The sequence below is a fragment of the Crinia signifera genome, chromosome 3 (assembly GCF_055691185.1).
Source record: "Crinia signifera chromosome 3, ASM5569118v1, whole genome shotgun sequence".
Classification (NCBI taxonomy): domain Eukaryota; kingdom Metazoa; phylum Chordata; class Amphibia; order Anura; family Myobatrachidae; genus Crinia; species Crinia signifera.
The window spans coordinates 45,716,072-45,735,557 of NC_139219.1; the positions used below are offsets into that span (position 1 = coordinate 45,716,072).

The following is a 19,486-nucleotide window of genomic DNA, read 5'->3' on the forward strand; positions in this document are numbered from 1 at the left end:
GACAGCAATTGACTCCCTCCCGTTTGACAAAGCCCCAGGGCCTGATGGATACCCCTCAAATTTTTACAAGAAATTTAAAAACACTCTGGCCCCGGTCCTTCTGGCAGTTTTTAATAAAGCTTCCTCTGATGCTTGCTTCCCTGGGGAAATGTTAGAGGCCCAAATAATAACTATCCCTAAGCCAGGCAAACCGCCCACTGCTGTCCAAAATTATCGGCCTATCGCTTTATTGAATAAGGACATTAAACTATATGCTAAAATGATAGCGAACCGGCTCTCTCCTCTGTTACCTGGTCTAATTAACCCAGACCAGGTGGGTTTTGTGATGGGTAGGCAGGCGTCGGATAATACCCGTAGAGTTATCAATATTATTGAAAATTGTCAAGCCCAGAAACTGCCCCTATTGGCTTTGTCCCTGGACGCAGAGAAAGCTTTTGACAGGCTCCATTGGGCATATATGCAGGCAACCCTGCGTCGATTCGGACTTGAAGATAGAATTCTTGACTCTATATTGGCCCTATATTCTTCCCCTTCTGCTAAAGTTTTTGCAAATGGATGCTACTCATCCAAATTTAATATATCAAATGGCACCCGTCAAGGATGCCCACTATCCCCTTTAATTTTTGCTCTGGCTATCGAGCCTCTGGCTGAGCGTATTAGATCTGTGAGTACTATCGCCGAACCAGTAATAGGGGGCCTATCCCATAAGATATGCCTGTTCGCAGATGACATCCTGTTGTGCCTCCTAGAGCCAGAGACCTCTCTACCCCAAGTGCACTCAGTTCTAGATCTATACTCCAGAATATCTTACTATAAGTTAAACACTACTAAGACTGAAGCTCTCCCATTCAACATCCCAGACAGCACACTCAAACGGTTAACAAACAAGTATAAATATGCCTGGCAATCCAAATCACTGAAATATCTTGGTGTTAATCTCTCTAAAGAAGCGGATTTGCTTGCCTGTAACTATGAACCCCTCTATAGAGCATTTGAGCAACTTTCTAAAGAATGGATGATGCAGGAGATATCTTGGGTGGGGCGCATAGCCGCGGTTAAGATGATGCTATTGCCCAAATTGATGTATTTGTTTCGAACTATCCCACGACCCCTTCCTAAGACTATCTATAACAAATTTAACAGACTCATATCCAGTTATGTCTGGAGGGGAGCGAAACCCAGAATAGCAAAATCAACCCTAATTACCGCTAAAACTGTGGGAGGGGTTGCATACCCCGACCTGGAGAAATACCACATGGCATGCATATTTGCTCAGGCCAGGGATTGGTTTCAGAAAGACAACCCTAAACCTTGGGTACTTATGGAACAAGCTTATACTCTTCCCTTAACTCTGTCAGATGTGCTGTGGCTGCCACAGGTAGCGGTTCCCTCTGGGATTTGTCGGTGTAAAGCTATCCAGACGACTATTTCACTATGGCACAAAATGGTCCTATCGAATGAAACAACCTCCCTACCCTCTCCCCAATTATCACTACATGCTATAGCTCAGCAGATTCCAAATCTAAATATCAATACATGGATTAATTTAGTCATCTCAACCCTTCAAAATATCCTGACTGACGGTGATCTGGATTCCTTCTCCCATCTTCAAACACAATTTGGTATACCAAAGCAAGACTTCTTTAAATACCTTCAAATACGGCATTGGCTTCATAGTTTCACCACCAAACCACCTCGCCTACTTAGATTCCCTAAACTGCTCAAGGTTCTTCTCATGTCCCGCTCTGAACGAGGGGGAATTTCTAGATGGTATCGATATTTGACTGAGAACGGGAAGGTCGCATTCCCCTCACAAATTAAATGGGAGAGGGATATGCCCAACACATTCACTGAAGAAATTTGGTCACAAATCACCCACTCCTGCTTTAGAATATCCAAAAACATCAACCACTCCGAAATGTTCTTTAAATTGTTACATAGAGCATGTCTTACCCCTGCAATATTACATAAGTTCTGGCCTAACGTCTCTCCTTACTGTTGGAGGAATTGTGGAATGGTGGGAGATATATTTCATGTTTTCTGGACATGCCCAGTCCTGCAACCCCTGTGGCGTAAAGTGTTCTGTTTGGCATCAAAGGTGCTGCGCAGACAGGTTCGCATGAATCCCCTGCTAGCCCTATTTCACCACCTTCCGGGCGAGCAGAAAAACGAGGACCACTATCTCCTGGGCCACATATTGATAGCAACCAAAGCCTCTATATCTCAAATGTGGAAGTCGCCCTCAATACCTACTCTTGAGTCCATAGAAAGTAGAATCCATAAGCATTTTATTTTTGAATCCGCTAGCGCTACATATTCTTCCTCTGCCTCGTCTGTACACATGAGGTGGTGCAGGTGGGGTGAATATAGGGAATCATCAGGTCAATCCTGTACCTCAAGTGCGCCGTGTGATTTGTCTGTACTGGACTCTCCTAGCTGAATCTCACGCCCACTCGGGTTTTTTTTTGTTTTTGTTGGTGTCACTGGGGGTAATATTATATCCTAGGAGCTTGTACTGACATGACTAGTAAGTCATATTGTTCATACCCCTCTCGCTCAATTTACCATCTCATATGTAAAGTATGTGAATACTGCTCTGTACCTGAAATGTACCCCATTTTCCTTTACTTTGTCCCCTATACCCCCTCTTCTTTATTTTTGCTATTTTCACAGCCTATTTTGTGTAATGTTGAAAAATTCAATAAAAACTAATTAAAAAAAAAAAAAAACCCTGCCAATCAGCTCCAACTGTAATTTTTCAAACCTAGCCTGTACCATGGCTGTTAGGAGTTGATTGGCTGGTTGTTTATGACTCTCCACTTTATCACTTTTTAAAGCTTTGTGCATCTGGCTCAAAGGGAGATGCAATAGACTCCACATTTACAGAAAATGTTAAATTGGCAAAAATCCCAAATTGATTGATATTTCCCCTTCCAAACTTATAGATGTAATACCAAGTGGTTTGGATGATTCTTATGAAATTTTACAGTGAATTACATTACCGCCTTTTGGGGACTCCGGCAGCAAAGACCCATTTGCAATGCAAAAAGCAGATTAAGGCAGGTGTACTTGCTGCTGTTAATGCCATTCGCACAGTGGAAAGGAATGTGGATAAATGTCATAAGCACTTCTATGATATAGAAAGGGGTGTCATTGATGAGTAGAGGAGAGGAGAACGGCAGTGAGAAATGAGTTAAACAGAAAATATACTTCATATGAGGGGGTAATAATTTTATCTAGAAGTACAACATGGTATCCACATACAGGAAACGGACACACCCATTCCTCAAACCCAGGCAGATGAGTACACCCAACATTACGTAACTGTAAGCATATAGGCCATATATTGTAATTTTTGGCAAATGTGTTTTATCTGTGTCACACCATAAGGTGGAAAATTCTGAAGACATAAGGTCCTGCCATTCTCATGCAGAGATTAACCCTGCTGGAGCCGGCTAGAGGAGACATACTGCACATCATCCCTGACTCGCGGTGGGGGTCTGCAGCCATCGCAGGAGGGGGGGGGGGGTGTTTTCACTCCAGCATCCAAATGTTAACACATCTCAGCCTTTCCTGCTTCGCTTGTTAAAATGGAGAAGCCGAAGGCGTTAATCCCGCATGATACATGTAGGTATAATATATCTACCCCTCTATAAGACAGGTGAATCCATTAAGTTCAGAAACCAAAACTCTGGGGTGAGAGGAGGAGGTAATCTTGTTTTTCCCCTAACATATATCACTGATTTTTACCAAATACTCAGGAAGTAGCAACATTGGGGTAGATGTAGTATACCTGCACTTATTTTGCATGCACAGAGATCAGCTGTAATCAGGGGGACCAATGACTAGGCCCCACACTCCACGGGAATATGGAATCTTTTGGCACTGTATATTAAAAATTATAGTTAAAAGCCAGTCAAAATGGCGGTACTTCACCTCAGAGGTAAGGTTAGAGTTTCAGAAAGTGAGAGATTTTGGGAGAGTTTTACCATTTTTTTTTAAAGCTGCAATCAATTACATGGCAAAATCAAACTGGTTTTGCAGTGTAAATGATTGCCGCTTTACACTATGAAAATATGTACCATCACTAGATTTTAGGTAAAATATGCAATAACCAGTGAGAATGGGCAAAATATGCAAATATATATAATCCTATAATCTTAATGAAGATTTTTACAAGAGACATATCTGAATATGCGACAATGATTACAATTGACTTCACCACCATCAGGCCCAAAGTGTTTTCTGGTTTATAGTATAGTTATCTGTAGGGAACGTTTTGTCCCTAAGTAAGGAGATCTAATTCTGCACTGTATGTACTGTGAACAGATCTTGCGAGTATACCCTAAGAACTGTCAGATATAAATAGAAATGGCCTCTACTGGGGCCCATTGAACAGAAAGCTTTTCATGTCATGTATACCGGTGAGCACAAGACACAATGCAAATACACACTATAAGGCAAAACATAATATATTTTTTCTCCTTGTGATTGCAAACAGAAAATTGAAGCAACAGATCTACATTGTTGGGCAGTATGTTAGCACAGTGGTCAGCTTTGCTGTCTCACAACACAATGTTCATGGCTTTGAGTCCAACAAGTTACCTATCTGTGTTTAGCTAGTATGGTTTCCCAATGTAGACTGTAGGTGCACGTGCAGGGAGTGATGTCAAAGACAAAATAAAAAAGACAACCGCTGCTTGGGAGGGGAGAGAGAGGAGGCTACTGCCACTTGGGCAGAAAGAGAGAGGAGACAACTGCTGCTTGTGCAGGGAAAGAGCTTAGGCTACTGTTGCTTAGGCAGGGAGAGAGCGGAGGCTACTGTTGCTTAGGCAGGGAGAGAGCGGAGGCTACTGTTGCTTGGGCAGGTAGAGAGCGGAGGATACTGTTGCTTGGGCAGGGAAAGAGCGGAGGCTACTGTTGCTTGGGCAGGTAGAGAGCGGAGGATACTGTTGCTTGGGCAGAGAGAGAGCGGAGGATACTGTTGCTTGGGCAGGAGAGAGAAGAGGCTACTGCCTCTTGGGCAAAGAGAAAGAGAGGCGACAACTGCTGCTTGGGCAGGGAGAGAGTTGGGGCTACTGTTGCTTGGGCAGGAAGAGAGCGGAGGCTACTGTTGCTTGGGCAGGGAGAGAGCGGAGGCTACTGTTGCTTGGGCAGGAGAGAGAGGAGGCTACTGCCTCTTAGGCAGAAAGAGAGAGCAGACAACTGCGGCTTGGGCAGGGAGAGAGAGAGAGGAGACAACTGCTGCTTGGACAGGGATCTGCACTCTGAGCGAGAATAAAAAATACGATCCTCTTCCCAGCATGCATACAAATATTTACCAAATTTAAAAAATGATTAGAGGCATGGTTATGCTAGCCTTGTTTGTAACCCTGGAATATACTCCCCATGTACACAGACCAGTCACTGCTCTCAACACTCCTGCCTGGAAGTGGCAATGCACACACACATTATCTTGTACTATGGAGTAACATACCGGTACTCTCTGCAGAGAAGAGGATAAATGAGACGCTTATAGGAGTCTTCCACAGAATTATGCAGTATTTGCATTAGCTCAGGTCTCGCAAACTGCTTTGGCCTCCACCTTCAGAAACATGGACATAAAGGCAAGAGAACATTTTAACTTTCTATTTACAAAGACAAAATGTTTACAGGTAACATACCAGTCTACAGGTAACATACTAATCATATTAAAGGTTAACATAGGTGACATTTTCAAAAGGTGAAATCTCCAACACAAAAAGAATAACTATGGGGAGGGTATCCAATTATTTGTGGGGGGATATAGAATTAGCTTATCACTTTTCAAGCTTTGTACATCTGGCCCTAAAAATGAAAAAGTGGTGATGTTGTCAATAGCAACCAATCCAATTCTGTCTATCATTTCTCTATGCCATCCTAGAAAATGATAGACATAATCTGAAAAAAAAAAAACAATGTGTACAGTTGTGGAATCAGTTGGCATAGAATAAAATTCCAAATACTGTATATTGTACCTCTTCTCTGCAGATCCGACAGGTGCAGATTGGGGCAAATTCAATTAGCTGCAGAGTTTACTCTGCCTAGGCCTATTCAATTGTGTAGATAACACTAGCACATTAAGCCCCAGAGGATGCACTTACTGCGGTTACAGGATCAGCATTAAATGCACCCAGGGCTTAACACATGGCGGTAAACCATAGTTTCCAGGCAGATAAAAAGGAATCTATGGGTTCAGGTTTGTTACCTACAGGTTTGCTGTGCAGGAAACTTTACTAACAATTGAATAGCTCTGGGAATTAAACTTGGAGTTTTACCCATACAGTAAATGCTGTTGGTAAATGAATCTACACCTATATGTCTTATGTTGTTCATAAACACAGTTGTAAACTATTTTCCTTTTAGATGTTCATGGGACAGATTTCTGGATAAAGAAAGCTCTTCTGAGCAGAAGGGAGGATCACGAAACGCACCAGGTGACCAGTGTATGTATGTAAACAACTACAATATGTCACATTTTATTCCATCCCACCTTATTACATCCAAAACAAAGATCTTTCATTTGTGTAAAATTAGCCTAGAAGTGAAGAACTACCCCATCCCTTATCTAAAATTCTATCATTTAAATAAAACAATGCAAATGAATAAAACACTCTCTTTCATTGGGGCAAGCAAGTTCTTCCTAATAGTTTTAATCTACAGTTCCAAATAAATGAGCTTTCTATTATTTAACCAGCTCAAACTGATAAGCACTGTCTTATCTCAGGGGTAACATGTAGAGCAGTGCCGCACAAAACATGTCAAACATTTAATAATGAAAAAAATACAATGTAAAAAGGCTTTTTAGTCTAACAAATAGTATTAACACAATCTCACTATAATGCGCTAAGACATTGAAGGAGCTTTTCAGTACGAGCAGAATAAAACTGAATGTATACAGACCTTTCATTCACACACCACCTACAGAACGCATCCTTCACCCTGTCAGGAACGTTGACCTTTACTGTCAAGACTTTCAGATTTTCCCCACGGTTAATGGCCAGAATCTGAGCACAAACATAAATGGCAAAGACAGATGACACACGAATACCCAAAAGATAAACTTATCAAGTCAACATCCGTATAAGCACTTTATGACATTCTACATGAGCTCGCTGAGATTACGTTCAGGTTCAAAAATAATACTAAGAACGCGAATATGAATACTGATCAGTACAGATAAACCGTTACAAAGAAAAAGTTATTGTGTTCTTATGTTTCAATACACATGAACAACACAACATAAATACATAATAATGCACTAACATATTAAGAGAACCAGGTATTGCAGAGTCCGTCACAATGAAATGCTTACTGGCTAAGACCCCAAACCAGTGTGGCAGGATCCTTTTAATTCCCCCACTACACAAGAAAATAAAGTATTAATGGGGTGCACTGGACGTCTTCATTTATTAATTATGAAATATAACTTATTATTTCTGGATAAAAATTTGTGAAATATTAAAACATAGTAAACAAGTGTGAAAAAGAAAGAATAAAGTGTATTAAAATGGAAAGGGCCACTGTCTCTTTTAGTCCAATATTTGCAGAGTTAATGTGTCCCTGTGTGTTTATATATGTTCTTTATATTTCTTTCAAGTAGTTATGAGACTTGGAAATGGGTGTTCTTTGTACTTGAAAGAAATATAAAGAACATATATAAACACACATTTTATTACATTTTTTTTTAAATAACTTTTAATTAAAGTACTGCACTGCAATGAACATTTACAATTGTTTGTATAGTACAATAAAATAACTTGATGGTAAGCATCGATGACAATGAAGTCTTAATATTATATATAGTGACAATTTGTTTGGCCTGCTATTATTTTATTACATTTTAATACACTTTATTCTTTCTTTTTCAAACTTGTTTGCTATAATTTAATATGTCACCAATTGTTATCCAGAAATAATAAAAGTTATATTTTATAATTGATAAATGAGGACATCCAGTGCACCTCTTTAATACTTTATTTTCTTGTGTAGTGGTGGAACTTGCTCTAAGTAGATGGTAGCACCTCCAAATCGTTAAATAGGGGGCACTAACCCCTGATATTCAAAATTATTGGAGAAGGGATAGTCCAAAAAAACAGTAACTAAAACTGGTGCGGGAATCCTCCATGTATGCTAATGTCCCTTTAATTCCAGTTTACAAACTTACCAGGTACTGTCTGCCAATATAATATTTGCTAGTCATGTTTTACCAGTATAGATTTTAATGCTTGCCAAATTTCATTGCACATTTACACAATAACATAACATTTAGAAACAGTAAATTAATTCAGAAAAATGAATTAGGAAAGGGTAATGACACTTATTCATAACCATAATTTGGATCTTGGATGAAAAGGGATAAGAACATACAAATAGCATCTTCTAAGTCACATTTAAGGGGTTTCTAGCACACAGAAAGCGTTAATTATCTTCGTACAATAACAGCTTGATGACACAATTCACAAATTCAGTTATAATTAGAATATATTCTGACACTTCCTTACAAAAACAAACCTATGTCAATATACGGTGCACTAATTGGCAGCTGTCATAAATTCAGTCTGAAAATATTAACTACGAAATATGAGGTCATCAAAACAACCCAATGAAGGTTTCCATTTATACAGTATGCAACAAAATAAAATAATAATAAATAAAAATGTACTGTACGCTGAATATGTAAAATAGAAGAAAATTATCCTCCAATTAAAAAAAAGGTCATAACGGAGTTGATTATATGGCATTTGATATATCTCACAATATTTAAAAAATCGGGATTAACCACAAAGTGATTTTTTTTAATGCGGAAATGCACTGACTCCTTAACCAGTCATAAACAATATTATAACGCACTATTTAGTAGCAAATATGTGAGTGTTATCACTATGTCAGTGTTCTGTTTTGGTGCAAGCTATTTACTGGGGTTTAAACATTTCTGAGTTTAGAAAAATATGAGCAAACAGGTAGTGAGAACAATGTGGGCTCCTTCATTCCCACTAGCTGTTAATGCGCTTTTCGTATTGTAGTATTCCATTTTTTTTAAATGCGCCAATACCATTTTCAGCTGCACAGTAAGTTAATAAATGAGTTAATAAATTTACATTAGTAAAATGTAAAAAGGTATATACAAAAAAAAAAAAAAACACTAATAGTTAAAGTGTTAACCCTTTGAGCTCAAGGGGATTTGTCAAAATAAGTGTGAGAATTGCAAAGCAAATCTTTTCACTAACCCTTTGAGTGCCAAAACTGTTGTAAGAGGCGACTTATTTTTTTTGGGGTACAATATTTAACTAAACTTCAATGAATTGACTTGGCTGTATTTGTATTGGTTTATCCTAAAATAATTTTTAGCGGATATTTTGAGGATCTCACAGCAACGTTGGCACTCAAAGGCCTAGTGAAAAGGTTTGCTTGACCCACTTCAGCTCCAATTTTTCCAATACCAGCGTAGACTGAAGAACTACTGCTGGTTTCTATTTCAGGGGTGGACCCTGTACTTAAAAAAAAAAAAAAAAACGCCGGAGTGACATCGGCAATGTGCGGATTCATAACGAACCTGAATTTGGAGTTTACAGTCACAGAAAGACCTTAGAACTTTCCAGTAACTTAAGCCTACATCATTGACAATTACAAGAAAGGAAAGCCGTGAGCACTTGCATCACAGTCAATTTACAGATTCAGACTCAGTCGCACACAGGTATACAAATGCAGTTTTGTCACACCCAGATGCTTTATTAAGAATAAGGTGCATATTTTTCTGAGAAAACTGGGTACTGAGAGACTGAAGCCACAGTGTAAAAAGGACACGTTTGTGTCCCTATCTCTCTATAAATAAATATATATATATATATATATATATATATATATATATATAAAAGTTTTATTGTTCCTCAGTGAGAAAAACAAAATAGCAATCTAGCAAATATGATACCTTTTAATGGCTAACAAAAATAAATGTTGTTAAAATGCAAGCTTTCGAGACTTCTTAGGTCTCTTCCTCAGGCATGGTATAACAAGGTGTGTGAAGAACCACATATATATACACAGCAGAGTAGGAACAAGATGTGATAGATGGACATTCTTAAGATCAAAACAAAACAAAATAACAGAATGAGCTTGTAAATTGAGTCCTTAATTGGTTTGTAGATAAGTAGTGTGAAAGTTTTATTGTCTCTAAGTTGATGACAGACCAGAGTTAGAGCTCCGATGCCCTCACTCTCTCTGGGCCAGATTCCTCAGATGTTGTAGTGGGCCATAAATCCCTCGGATAGATTCAGTCCTGTGTTAAGGGTGTCAAACGTTGTCATTAATTTGTATTCCCAGACCCTCCTGTCTCTTTGTGATTTGAAATTTCCTTTTAGTATAATCACTTTCATATGATCCTGATTGTGTCCTGGGCTGCAGAAATGTTTGGCCACAGGAAAGTGTGTCTTTTTTTCCTTTATAGTGTGGCAATGGGACCTCATCCTTGCCTTAAGTTTTTGTCCTGTTTCTCCAACATACAGACCCCCAATAGGACATTTGGTGCACAGAATCAGGTACACTACATTGGCAGTAGAACATGTGAATGTCCCTGGGATCTTATAGTCCTGTTGTGTGTTGGGGATCCGTACACTGTCTGTAGTGAGGATATGGGCACAGGTTTTGCAGCTCCTTACATTGCAGGGATAGGTTCCTCTTTGTGTAATGGATGGCAGTGAACTTCGGATTATAATATTTTTCAGGTTTGCAGGTTGTCGGTAACATAGTAGTGGAGGGTCTGGGAATATTGTTTTCAGGCGGTCATCTTTGTGTATGATGTGATGTAGTTTTTTTGCAGTTTTTCTTAGCACCTCAAGCTGTGGGTTGTAGGTGACTACCAGGGGTACACGGTTGTTTCTTTCTCTTTCTTTATATTGGAGAAGTTGATTTCTGGGTAGCTCATTCTGTTATTTTGTTTTGTTTTGATCTTAAGAATGTCCATCTATCACATCTTGTTCCTACTCTGCTGTGTATATATATGTGGTTCTTCACACACCTTGTTATACCATGCCTGAGGAAGAGACCTAAGAAGTCTCGAAAGCTTGCATTTTAACAACATTTATTTTTGTTAGCCATTAAAAGGTATCATATTTGCTAGATTGCTATTTTGTTTTTCTCACTGAGGAACAATAAAACTTTTCTTATCAACTGGCTAACACGGTACCAAACTTTTTTCTTTTTATATATATATACGCACACACACACACATTTATCTGTGAAAATGCATATTAGTTTTAATTTGTAATCTAATTTGCCTTAGCCTTTATGCTGAGTGTTACACTGTAACTGACTCTCAAACACGACTGTGATTGAGAACAGATTGGTACGTGTGATTACAGCCACAGTCGGACAGGAAGTACAGTGAGTATTGAGCCTGCGCTGCCCCTGCTGGATAACACATGGCTGTGCTCAGAGGCCCAAAGCACTGTCACTACCAACATTGCCGTGTCAATCAAGATCTTTAATTCAATCACTGGCTAACTCAGACATGTCACATATGTTAAATGCAACATTTTTAAACCACCCCGGGACACAGTAACAATTTATATTCCTCAACTTTGCAGTGCTGGTGACATACTAAGCCTGACATATCACTGAGCAAGAAATAGAGTCAAAATTGCAAGTGAAACTCTATAGCAGAGGGAACCACCATTGCCAGATCACATTTTTTATGTGAAAAGAATGCACTTTTTTAGTTTTTTTTTACATATGCAAACACTATATCACTTTACAATTAAAGGAGATTTTTCCGCAAATGCGGTACTTGCCTTAACAAAATGACAACACCACCAAAAAGAATAGGTTTTATTTTTTTACACTCTCACTATAGAAATCTGAAATCGTTTGGAATTTATTATACCTGCGAAGGTGCAAATATGTACATTATATTTGCTGTGCGTCCCTGTCCCCTAAACGTAGATGTAAAAATGTGAAATTAAATGGTTTATTTTGAACGTAGAACCGCAGCTCCAATGGGGATCCGGATGTTAGGACAGCGGCCAATAGTATGAACAGTAACGTGTGACTAGCACCGTATTAGCGATGCGAGGCACCTTGCCCGCTTCACTCACCATGCATGGGGACACGGTACATTAGATTGGTGTACATGTTATCAAATCTACAAATTGACAACAACAATAAGCACCCCATGACATTTTTCATATATCTACCTATTACGTGTTGAACTTTTGCTTGTGTCGATCTTGAGCCTACACACTGTCGACCTTATATACCCCAACTGCTCCAGTGACCGCTGCACAGCTTGCATTGGAATTCAATCATTAAAAATTACGGTACTTATGTATTATCTGGGCTCCCATGTTAAATGCACCCCATTTTTTCATACCCCTACTATCCAACTACGCATGGAGTTGATTTTATATAGTGTGGCGAGCGCAGCGAGCCACCATGCCCGAAGCGTGTCGAGCGCAGCGAGCCCCGCGAGGGGACGCGGTCTCATAAGAAAAACGGGAGCCCAGATATTACATAAGTACCAAAATTACAAAGATGAGTTCGGTCACTCACATTTATTTTCAATCACTGATTCACTCTAAAAAATAATGTATACACTTGTCTGTGCTTTTTATCCTCAGGTTCAGCATAATAACAGCAAAACCAGCAACCACATATTATAATAATAATAATGCTAAAAACAATAATGATAAAGATAAGAATATAGTATCAAGCATGGCTCCATAGTCTAACATGTCACACTCGCTGAGGCGTTCCCACAGACTGGGACGGGCAGGGGGCTGTCCCATGGGAACACCCAGCGTTTCCTGGGCATGCCCACCATAAAAACAGTGGGTGCATGAAAATGCAGGCGTGTCGAAGCTTGCATGGGGTGGGCAGCTGATGTCACATAACGTCAGGGCCCCCCCTCCCAAATTCAGCTATATCCGACCCAAATAAATGTTAGGCTACATTGAAGGGTAAAAAAATTATTTGATAGTCAACGACCATCGAATTATATTTTGCCAGTTTGGCTGCATGCGAAGGGCTGTGTAAGCATACACAGACCTTCGCATGCAGTTGCGGGCATTCTCTCGCCCAGCGGGCGGCATTTACCCACTCGCTAAACAGCGAAAGAACAGTGCTTAGCGAGTGGGTCTGAAACAGGCCCTAAATCAGGCATGTCCAAACTGTGGCCCTCCAGCTATTGTGAAACTACATATCCCAGCATGCCTTGCCATAGTTTTAACATTCCCCAATAGCGAAACTGTGGCAAGGCATGATGGGACTTGTAGTTTTACAACAGCTGGAGGGCCATTGTTTGGATATGCCTGCCCTAAATGCTAAGGACGGGGCATGTACATGTAGGCCTATATATTAAAATAAAAAATAAAAAAAAAATGTAATGCTAAATTAAATCTACAAATGATGTGTGCAATTACAATCTGAATATAATTTTGAATAACTATAGTGATTGCATAAAAAAAATAATCACTAGAATATAAAAAAAAAAATAACGAAAATATTCAGAAGAAAATAAAAAGATATAGAATTTCAATTAAACAGCAATTCTCCGCGCAGTAATGATTTATTTGTGGCGAAAGTAAAAGATCTGCCGTTGGATTCCGAACCGTGTTGTTCCATAAATTAAATGTAATCAAAATCTATAATACTGAGGTCATGTCTGAGGTGAGCAGTCTGAGAAAAACAACTCCTTACTATAAGCTAATACCACAAACTAATGAGTCAATACTATTAACACCTGCACATTAAATGTATTTCAGTTGGCAGCGTTCCCAGAAAAAAAGGTGAAATGTAATATGGCGAGGTAGGAAAAAAAGACATTTTGAACTGTAATTAGAAAGCTCTCTTTTGTGCGGGTCTCAGACTAAAATGTTTGCCACTGCAACCAAACCTAATGCTTTAAGCCAAGCAACTTGGCACCTACTTGAAAGATGATGGGTCTTGACACCAGCAACACTTGACTGTGCCAGCGAGAAGAGACGCGAGGACAGGGCGAGCGAGGAAGGATTAGACAGGGTCAGAGATAAAGAATTCCGAGTCCATTTCAGAGTCTAGAAGAGACAGCCGCTATGTCCCAGAGCTCTCATCTGTCAAAGTTACACTTCTGTCTTCTTTGTAACTATGCCCTGATGTCAGTAATGCATGCATTGTGCTTGTTTATAAGCGTCATTTTAATGTATAACCCTTAAATAAACAAATTAATATAATTAAATATTTGCTATAGCGTTAGTCCCAAACATTATTCATTTATTCCAATGGGCTATTTCCACATTACTGCATTATGTACCTCTTTGGAAAGAGAAATGTTACCAGGTACACAGTAGTGTGTAAGTATTCCCGTAAACACCTAATCTGTACATATGTTTAAGGAACAGTCTAATAAGGGGGGTATTCAATCCGTGCCACCATTTCCGCCGGCGGAAATAGGGGCACTTGCCTATTCAATGCTGCGGTTTCCGACAGCCTGGAAGCCTTTTTGGCTTTTTTAAATTTATTTTTTTAAAGTCGAATCTGAATTTTAAAAAAAGGCCGCTTAATTGTCCGTTTCCAACAATTTAGCATCCGTCAAAACGCGGCCAATTCGACACTCAATCGGTACATTGAATACCGACTGTCGAGTTAGTCAGAAGTGGTCGAAAATGGGCATGAATCCAACTGTCGGGAACGTCTCAACAGTCGGATTTGTGATCGATTACATTTATTCCTTCATTGATACACTACAATGCTATTTGTAGATTCATTTAACAGACTGAAGTACCCCAGGAACTGTCAATATCCCTCATTCAGGTGTGTGGGGTTGCGCAAGCCAGCTACCACAATTGCTCTACAGAGGCCAGAAAATCTCCACCCTCTGACAGAGAACCTGGCCTGTTCTGTCCCCTGCAATGCCCCCAATGAGATAGAAATAGTTGCCAACCCTCCCCACCCCCTAATGGTATCAGACTGACTGTCAATCACTGACATTTTGATGCAATCCTGCATTTGCCGTCACAGACCTGTACTGCACATGGGTAGTATGGGTCTAGTGCATGCACAAAGCACAGAACATTGTTTTCTGGTATATTCAACAGATCCTTTTGAGGGCTCATGCAAAATGAATATAATTTGATAGATAATTTGCATTAGCCCAGAGGCGCAACTATAAATTTTGCTTCCCCCCCCCCCCCCCCCCCCCAAAAAAAAATAATTTATGACCCCCCCCCCCCAGTACCTCTTACACATTACACCACACACAATAATGCCCCATACACATTACGCCATACACTGTAATGTCCCTTACACATTACGCCATATACTGTAATGCCCCTTACACATTATGCCACACACCTTAAAGCACCTTACACTATATGCCTTTTACACATTTTGATGGCCATCCCCTTTATTTGATGGGCCAGTCAGTCAAAATCAACACACCGCATGCTACCATCGATGATCATTTGCACTATCACCATCGATGGCAACCATCTATGGCAGTAGCGTTGATGGACATCCCTGTAACCAGGGGCCCCTGTGTTGTCATCCCTTCCCTTGGCCCCTGTATGAGCCATGTCCCTTCTTTCCCTCCCCCCTGCTTGAGCCATGCCCCTATTCCCTGTGTAAGTGAAATCCCCTCTTCCCCCTGTGTAAATCATGTCCCATCCCCCCCCCCCCTTCCCATTCACCCAGTGTGAGCCTTCTCCCATAGCCTTAGGTCATATAATGTTTATTTTTCGTCCCCTGCTGCTCCAAGTCCTGCTGCTGATCTCCCAAGTCCATCATCTGCATGCAGGGACAGCTCGGCACCCTCCTACCTGCTCTGTCTACCAGCCGGTGGGTCCTCAGTCAAGTGCAGCGCAGCGTGCAGCCTACTGAGCGCCGAGTCTAGGGCACAGAGGGGAGCGCAGAGCTGCTGGTCAGCACTTCCCCTCTACTTGGGGACTTTACTATCTAAGCAGTCTGGAGGACAGCTGGCGGCTGTCAATCACGGCAGCAGGGGACCCAGGAGAGCAGCGCTGCACTGCCTGTGCCTGCAGCTGCGCAGAGGATCCTTTATTCTTCACACTCCCACAGACCCCATCGGCGCTGGCTCCTTCAAGCCAACACGGGGTCACCATTGTTACACCACTGCATTAGTCCCTGGGTATTTGGGGATCTTCATTTATGTTTTCACTGGAGTTTGTTCAAATACTATATTGGTGCGCAGTATCCTTCATTTGGGGGTTTGTTTGCTAGTGTGTGCTGAGAGACTTTTTTTAACTGCAATGAGTGCCGATAGGTGGTGCTAAACATGCCCCTCTGACAGCACCCCACTTTTTTTATTGCAAAGACCTCCACCCGGCTACTTCTTGATGCCACCTGGCTGTAAACATTTTCTGGGGAGAACACTGCAAACAATCTGATGTGAAACCATCACTGTATGTGCTGATGTAGTCAGGGCTTCGCATACACATACACTGAGCTGCAGACACCACTTCACGGCGGTGTCTGCAATAGATGGACATCGGAAAGCAATAGCCAGGGGCTGGCAACCATTGAGAGCCCGGAATTTGATGGAAAAAAAGTATTTTCATTGGACAGGGAACATCGATGGCTGATAAACATCAACTTCCAACGTCCATCCCTACCTGCAGTTTAAGCTGCCACCCAGTATTGCCTTTTACTGATGATATCCCCTCCATGTCCTGAAGTGTCATCACCAGAGCTAACAATTATCTTCTTTCATAGTAACCAAGCTCTACGGTGGGGGCGGCGCTGACCTGTTCGCTCTTAGCAAACAATCCTGAATCAGATCCTAAGTCACTTGTGCCTAAGCCTGGATAGCCATTAAACCAGGCTGTTGGTATGCCCTGAGAACCGTGGTTGAGGACCACTGCTTTAACCCCATTAGTGGTAATCCTGCGCATTTTCTGAACTATGCTTCAGTGCCCAGACTGGCAAGCCCGGAAAATTCTCAGGATTGCCACTGTTTAGCGCCGGACAGCACTGCTGAATTGATCGCTGGCTCCCTCTCCTCCACCGCGCATCCTCCTCACCCCGCCCCCACAGCTGTTGTATTACAGCCGGCGGTGCTGGGTTGCTGGGGGCAGGGCTGGCTAGCGGCTGACAGTGTTCAGCGGCGCTGCAAAGACCCTAGACACAGCGTGGTGTTTTTTTTTTTTAGGTAGCGCTCACCCTAAAAAACTTGCCCAGTGGGGAGCTCTACCTTAAAAAAAACACCACTGAAGGGGTTAAATGAACCTGTCAAAACTGTATAACCTGTAACTACTGGTTCCCAGTGACTGTAGAGCAAATATATTGTATTGTACGAGCATCCCACTAACATGGAAGCTGGTGTTATCCTATATAGCAGACACAAATGTGCTGCACCAAAGTAAAAAAAAAAGGGGAAATGGTGTGATACCTTCCTATCCCTTTAGTATTAAGTAATGTACTTTTACGATACACAGAGATCTGAGCAGAGTATTGCGTGTACCTGATGATGCTGAATTCTGGTTATATTGCTGGTAAAGTTGTGATATAAATGGAATTTGTCGACATCTTTGACATTTCCTTCCTTCTCCTTTCCTGTTGCTTTAGCCAGTGTGGAATGGATGGTGACATAATTCTGTTTACAGCTAAAAAACAGAATGAAAACAATAGATGGTTGAGAACAATACAATTGTATAAATATGCTATCATAAGTGCAGATGAGAAGTGAGGCACACATCCTGCAGGTCATGTCATACCCCTAATGCCGGCTGTGACATCACTGCACGTGAATATACAGGATCACGGACACTACAGGCCAATGATGTATATTCATAACTTCCCTGCTCTGTGCTTATTTCACTGCTGCATGCAAAATACACAGTACAAGTACCTTAAGGGGTTATATACAATTACAGTCGAAACTGCCGTCTTGTCGGAAAGAAGGCAGTTTCCAACTGATTTAGGCCGGAAGGGGTTCTGACCTATTCAATGATGGCTGCTTTTTTTCTGACCGGTCGGAATGTTCACCAATGGACATCAAGTGGATTGGTGAAATAAAAGGAGAGAAGGGATACGAATATCCACAAAAAAAGGCGCTGGTATATGAGTGGGTTGGCTAATGAAGCTGCAGTCTGAAAAACGGGGGAGTCAACCCCGATACAATGGTGAACAGAAACGAAAGTGATTGACTGCGCTAAATGGTGTATACAAATTATCTAGTACAATGAATAGATTAATAAAACAATAATAATAATGATGATAATAAAATTGGTCAGGTGTGCGGTGAAAAAAGATAGAACAATTTATTGTAGCTCCAATGACATGAATAAAAGACAAAATAAAATAGCAATAAAATAGTTAAAAGATGACGCTGATCATATAGTCACCCTCAGATGAATGTGAACAGTCCAGTTCAGTTGATCGATCTTGGATAAAGAATCCTGTTGGTGGAATTGGATGAGTGGATCCACACCTGGAGATATCGGATTCTCCCGTGAAATGGTGGCAAAGTGAGGGGCCAGTTCACTTTGCAATGGATGGTTGAAAGTCACACTATGTGTGGTACCAGGAGATGGTGATGCGGTACTCGGGGGAACACTGGACCTCTATGATCCCAGCCGGGCTTGTTAAGGGGGTGGCGTGCCTCCAGATGGATCAAAGCCTCGGATGGAATTGTGGGTTTTCCAAGTGTTGCACCCGCTGGTGGTGTCCAAATAGTGGATGGTATTTCCTGAATGTGCGATACTCCCAATTGGAAAGGTGCAGAATTCAATTAAATGAGGAACAAGGACCGTGGATATCAGATCTGAGGGGTGAGCAGGTCATCCGAGTGGCACCTACGCGTTTCGCCGCTCTCAGCAGCTTTTTCACGATATCCACGGTCCTTGTTCCTCATTTAATTGAATTCTGCACCTTTCCAATTGGGAGTATCGCACATTCAGGAAATACCATCCACTATTTGGACACCACCAGCGGGTGCAACACTTGGAAAACCCACAATTCCATCCGAGGCTTTGATCCATCTGGAGGCACGCCACCCCCTTAACAAGCCCGGCTGGGATCATAGAGGTCCAGTGTTCCCCCGAGTACCGCATCACCATCTCCTGGTACCACACATAGGGATTGGTGAAATAGCCACGGATCCACCTGCTTTTGATGGAAACTCAGCCAAATCCAACAGGTTTTGGTCCTGTTTCAGGCAATCTCACTCCGACTTAAAAAGATGTCGGACTAAGGCAGGGAGGACGGCGCCGTCCTCCCGCCAGCCTCCCACTGCGCTCACCCATCCCGCCACCGGGCCAGGTGACAGCAGTTCACACTGCACCATCCCGGTACCCACCACCACCCATCCGCATCCCGCCATCGCTCACCTGGTCCCTTCTGAGTGAGCAGCAATCAGCGCCCCAAAAGACGACATTCGGATTTGGCCGCTGATTTGAATAGGTGGTGTCGGATCCATTCCGACAAAAGAATGTCAGAATGGATCTGACACTAACTGAATATATACCAAAGTAGTCAATGA

General features: G+C 41.5%; 1 protein-coding gene across 1 annotated transcript in view; it reads right to left on the bottom strand.

Annotated features, from left to right (window-relative positions):
- SRBD1 (S1 RNA binding domain 1) overlaps window positions 1-19,486 on the bottom strand; it is a 211,172-nt gene that overhangs the window by 160,662 nt on the left and 31,024 nt on the right. The window contains exons 10-12 of the mRNA XM_083175725.1: window positions 17,468-17,609; window positions 6,922-7,025; window positions 5,477-5,584 (exon numbers count right to left, since the gene is read on the bottom strand). Of these exons, the coding sequence (XP_083031851.1) occupies window positions 5,477-5,584; window positions 6,922-7,025; window positions 17,468-17,609 (354 nt within the window). The remainder of the gene's footprint in view (window positions 1-5,476; window positions 5,585-6,921; window positions 7,026-17,467; window positions 17,610-19,486) is intronic.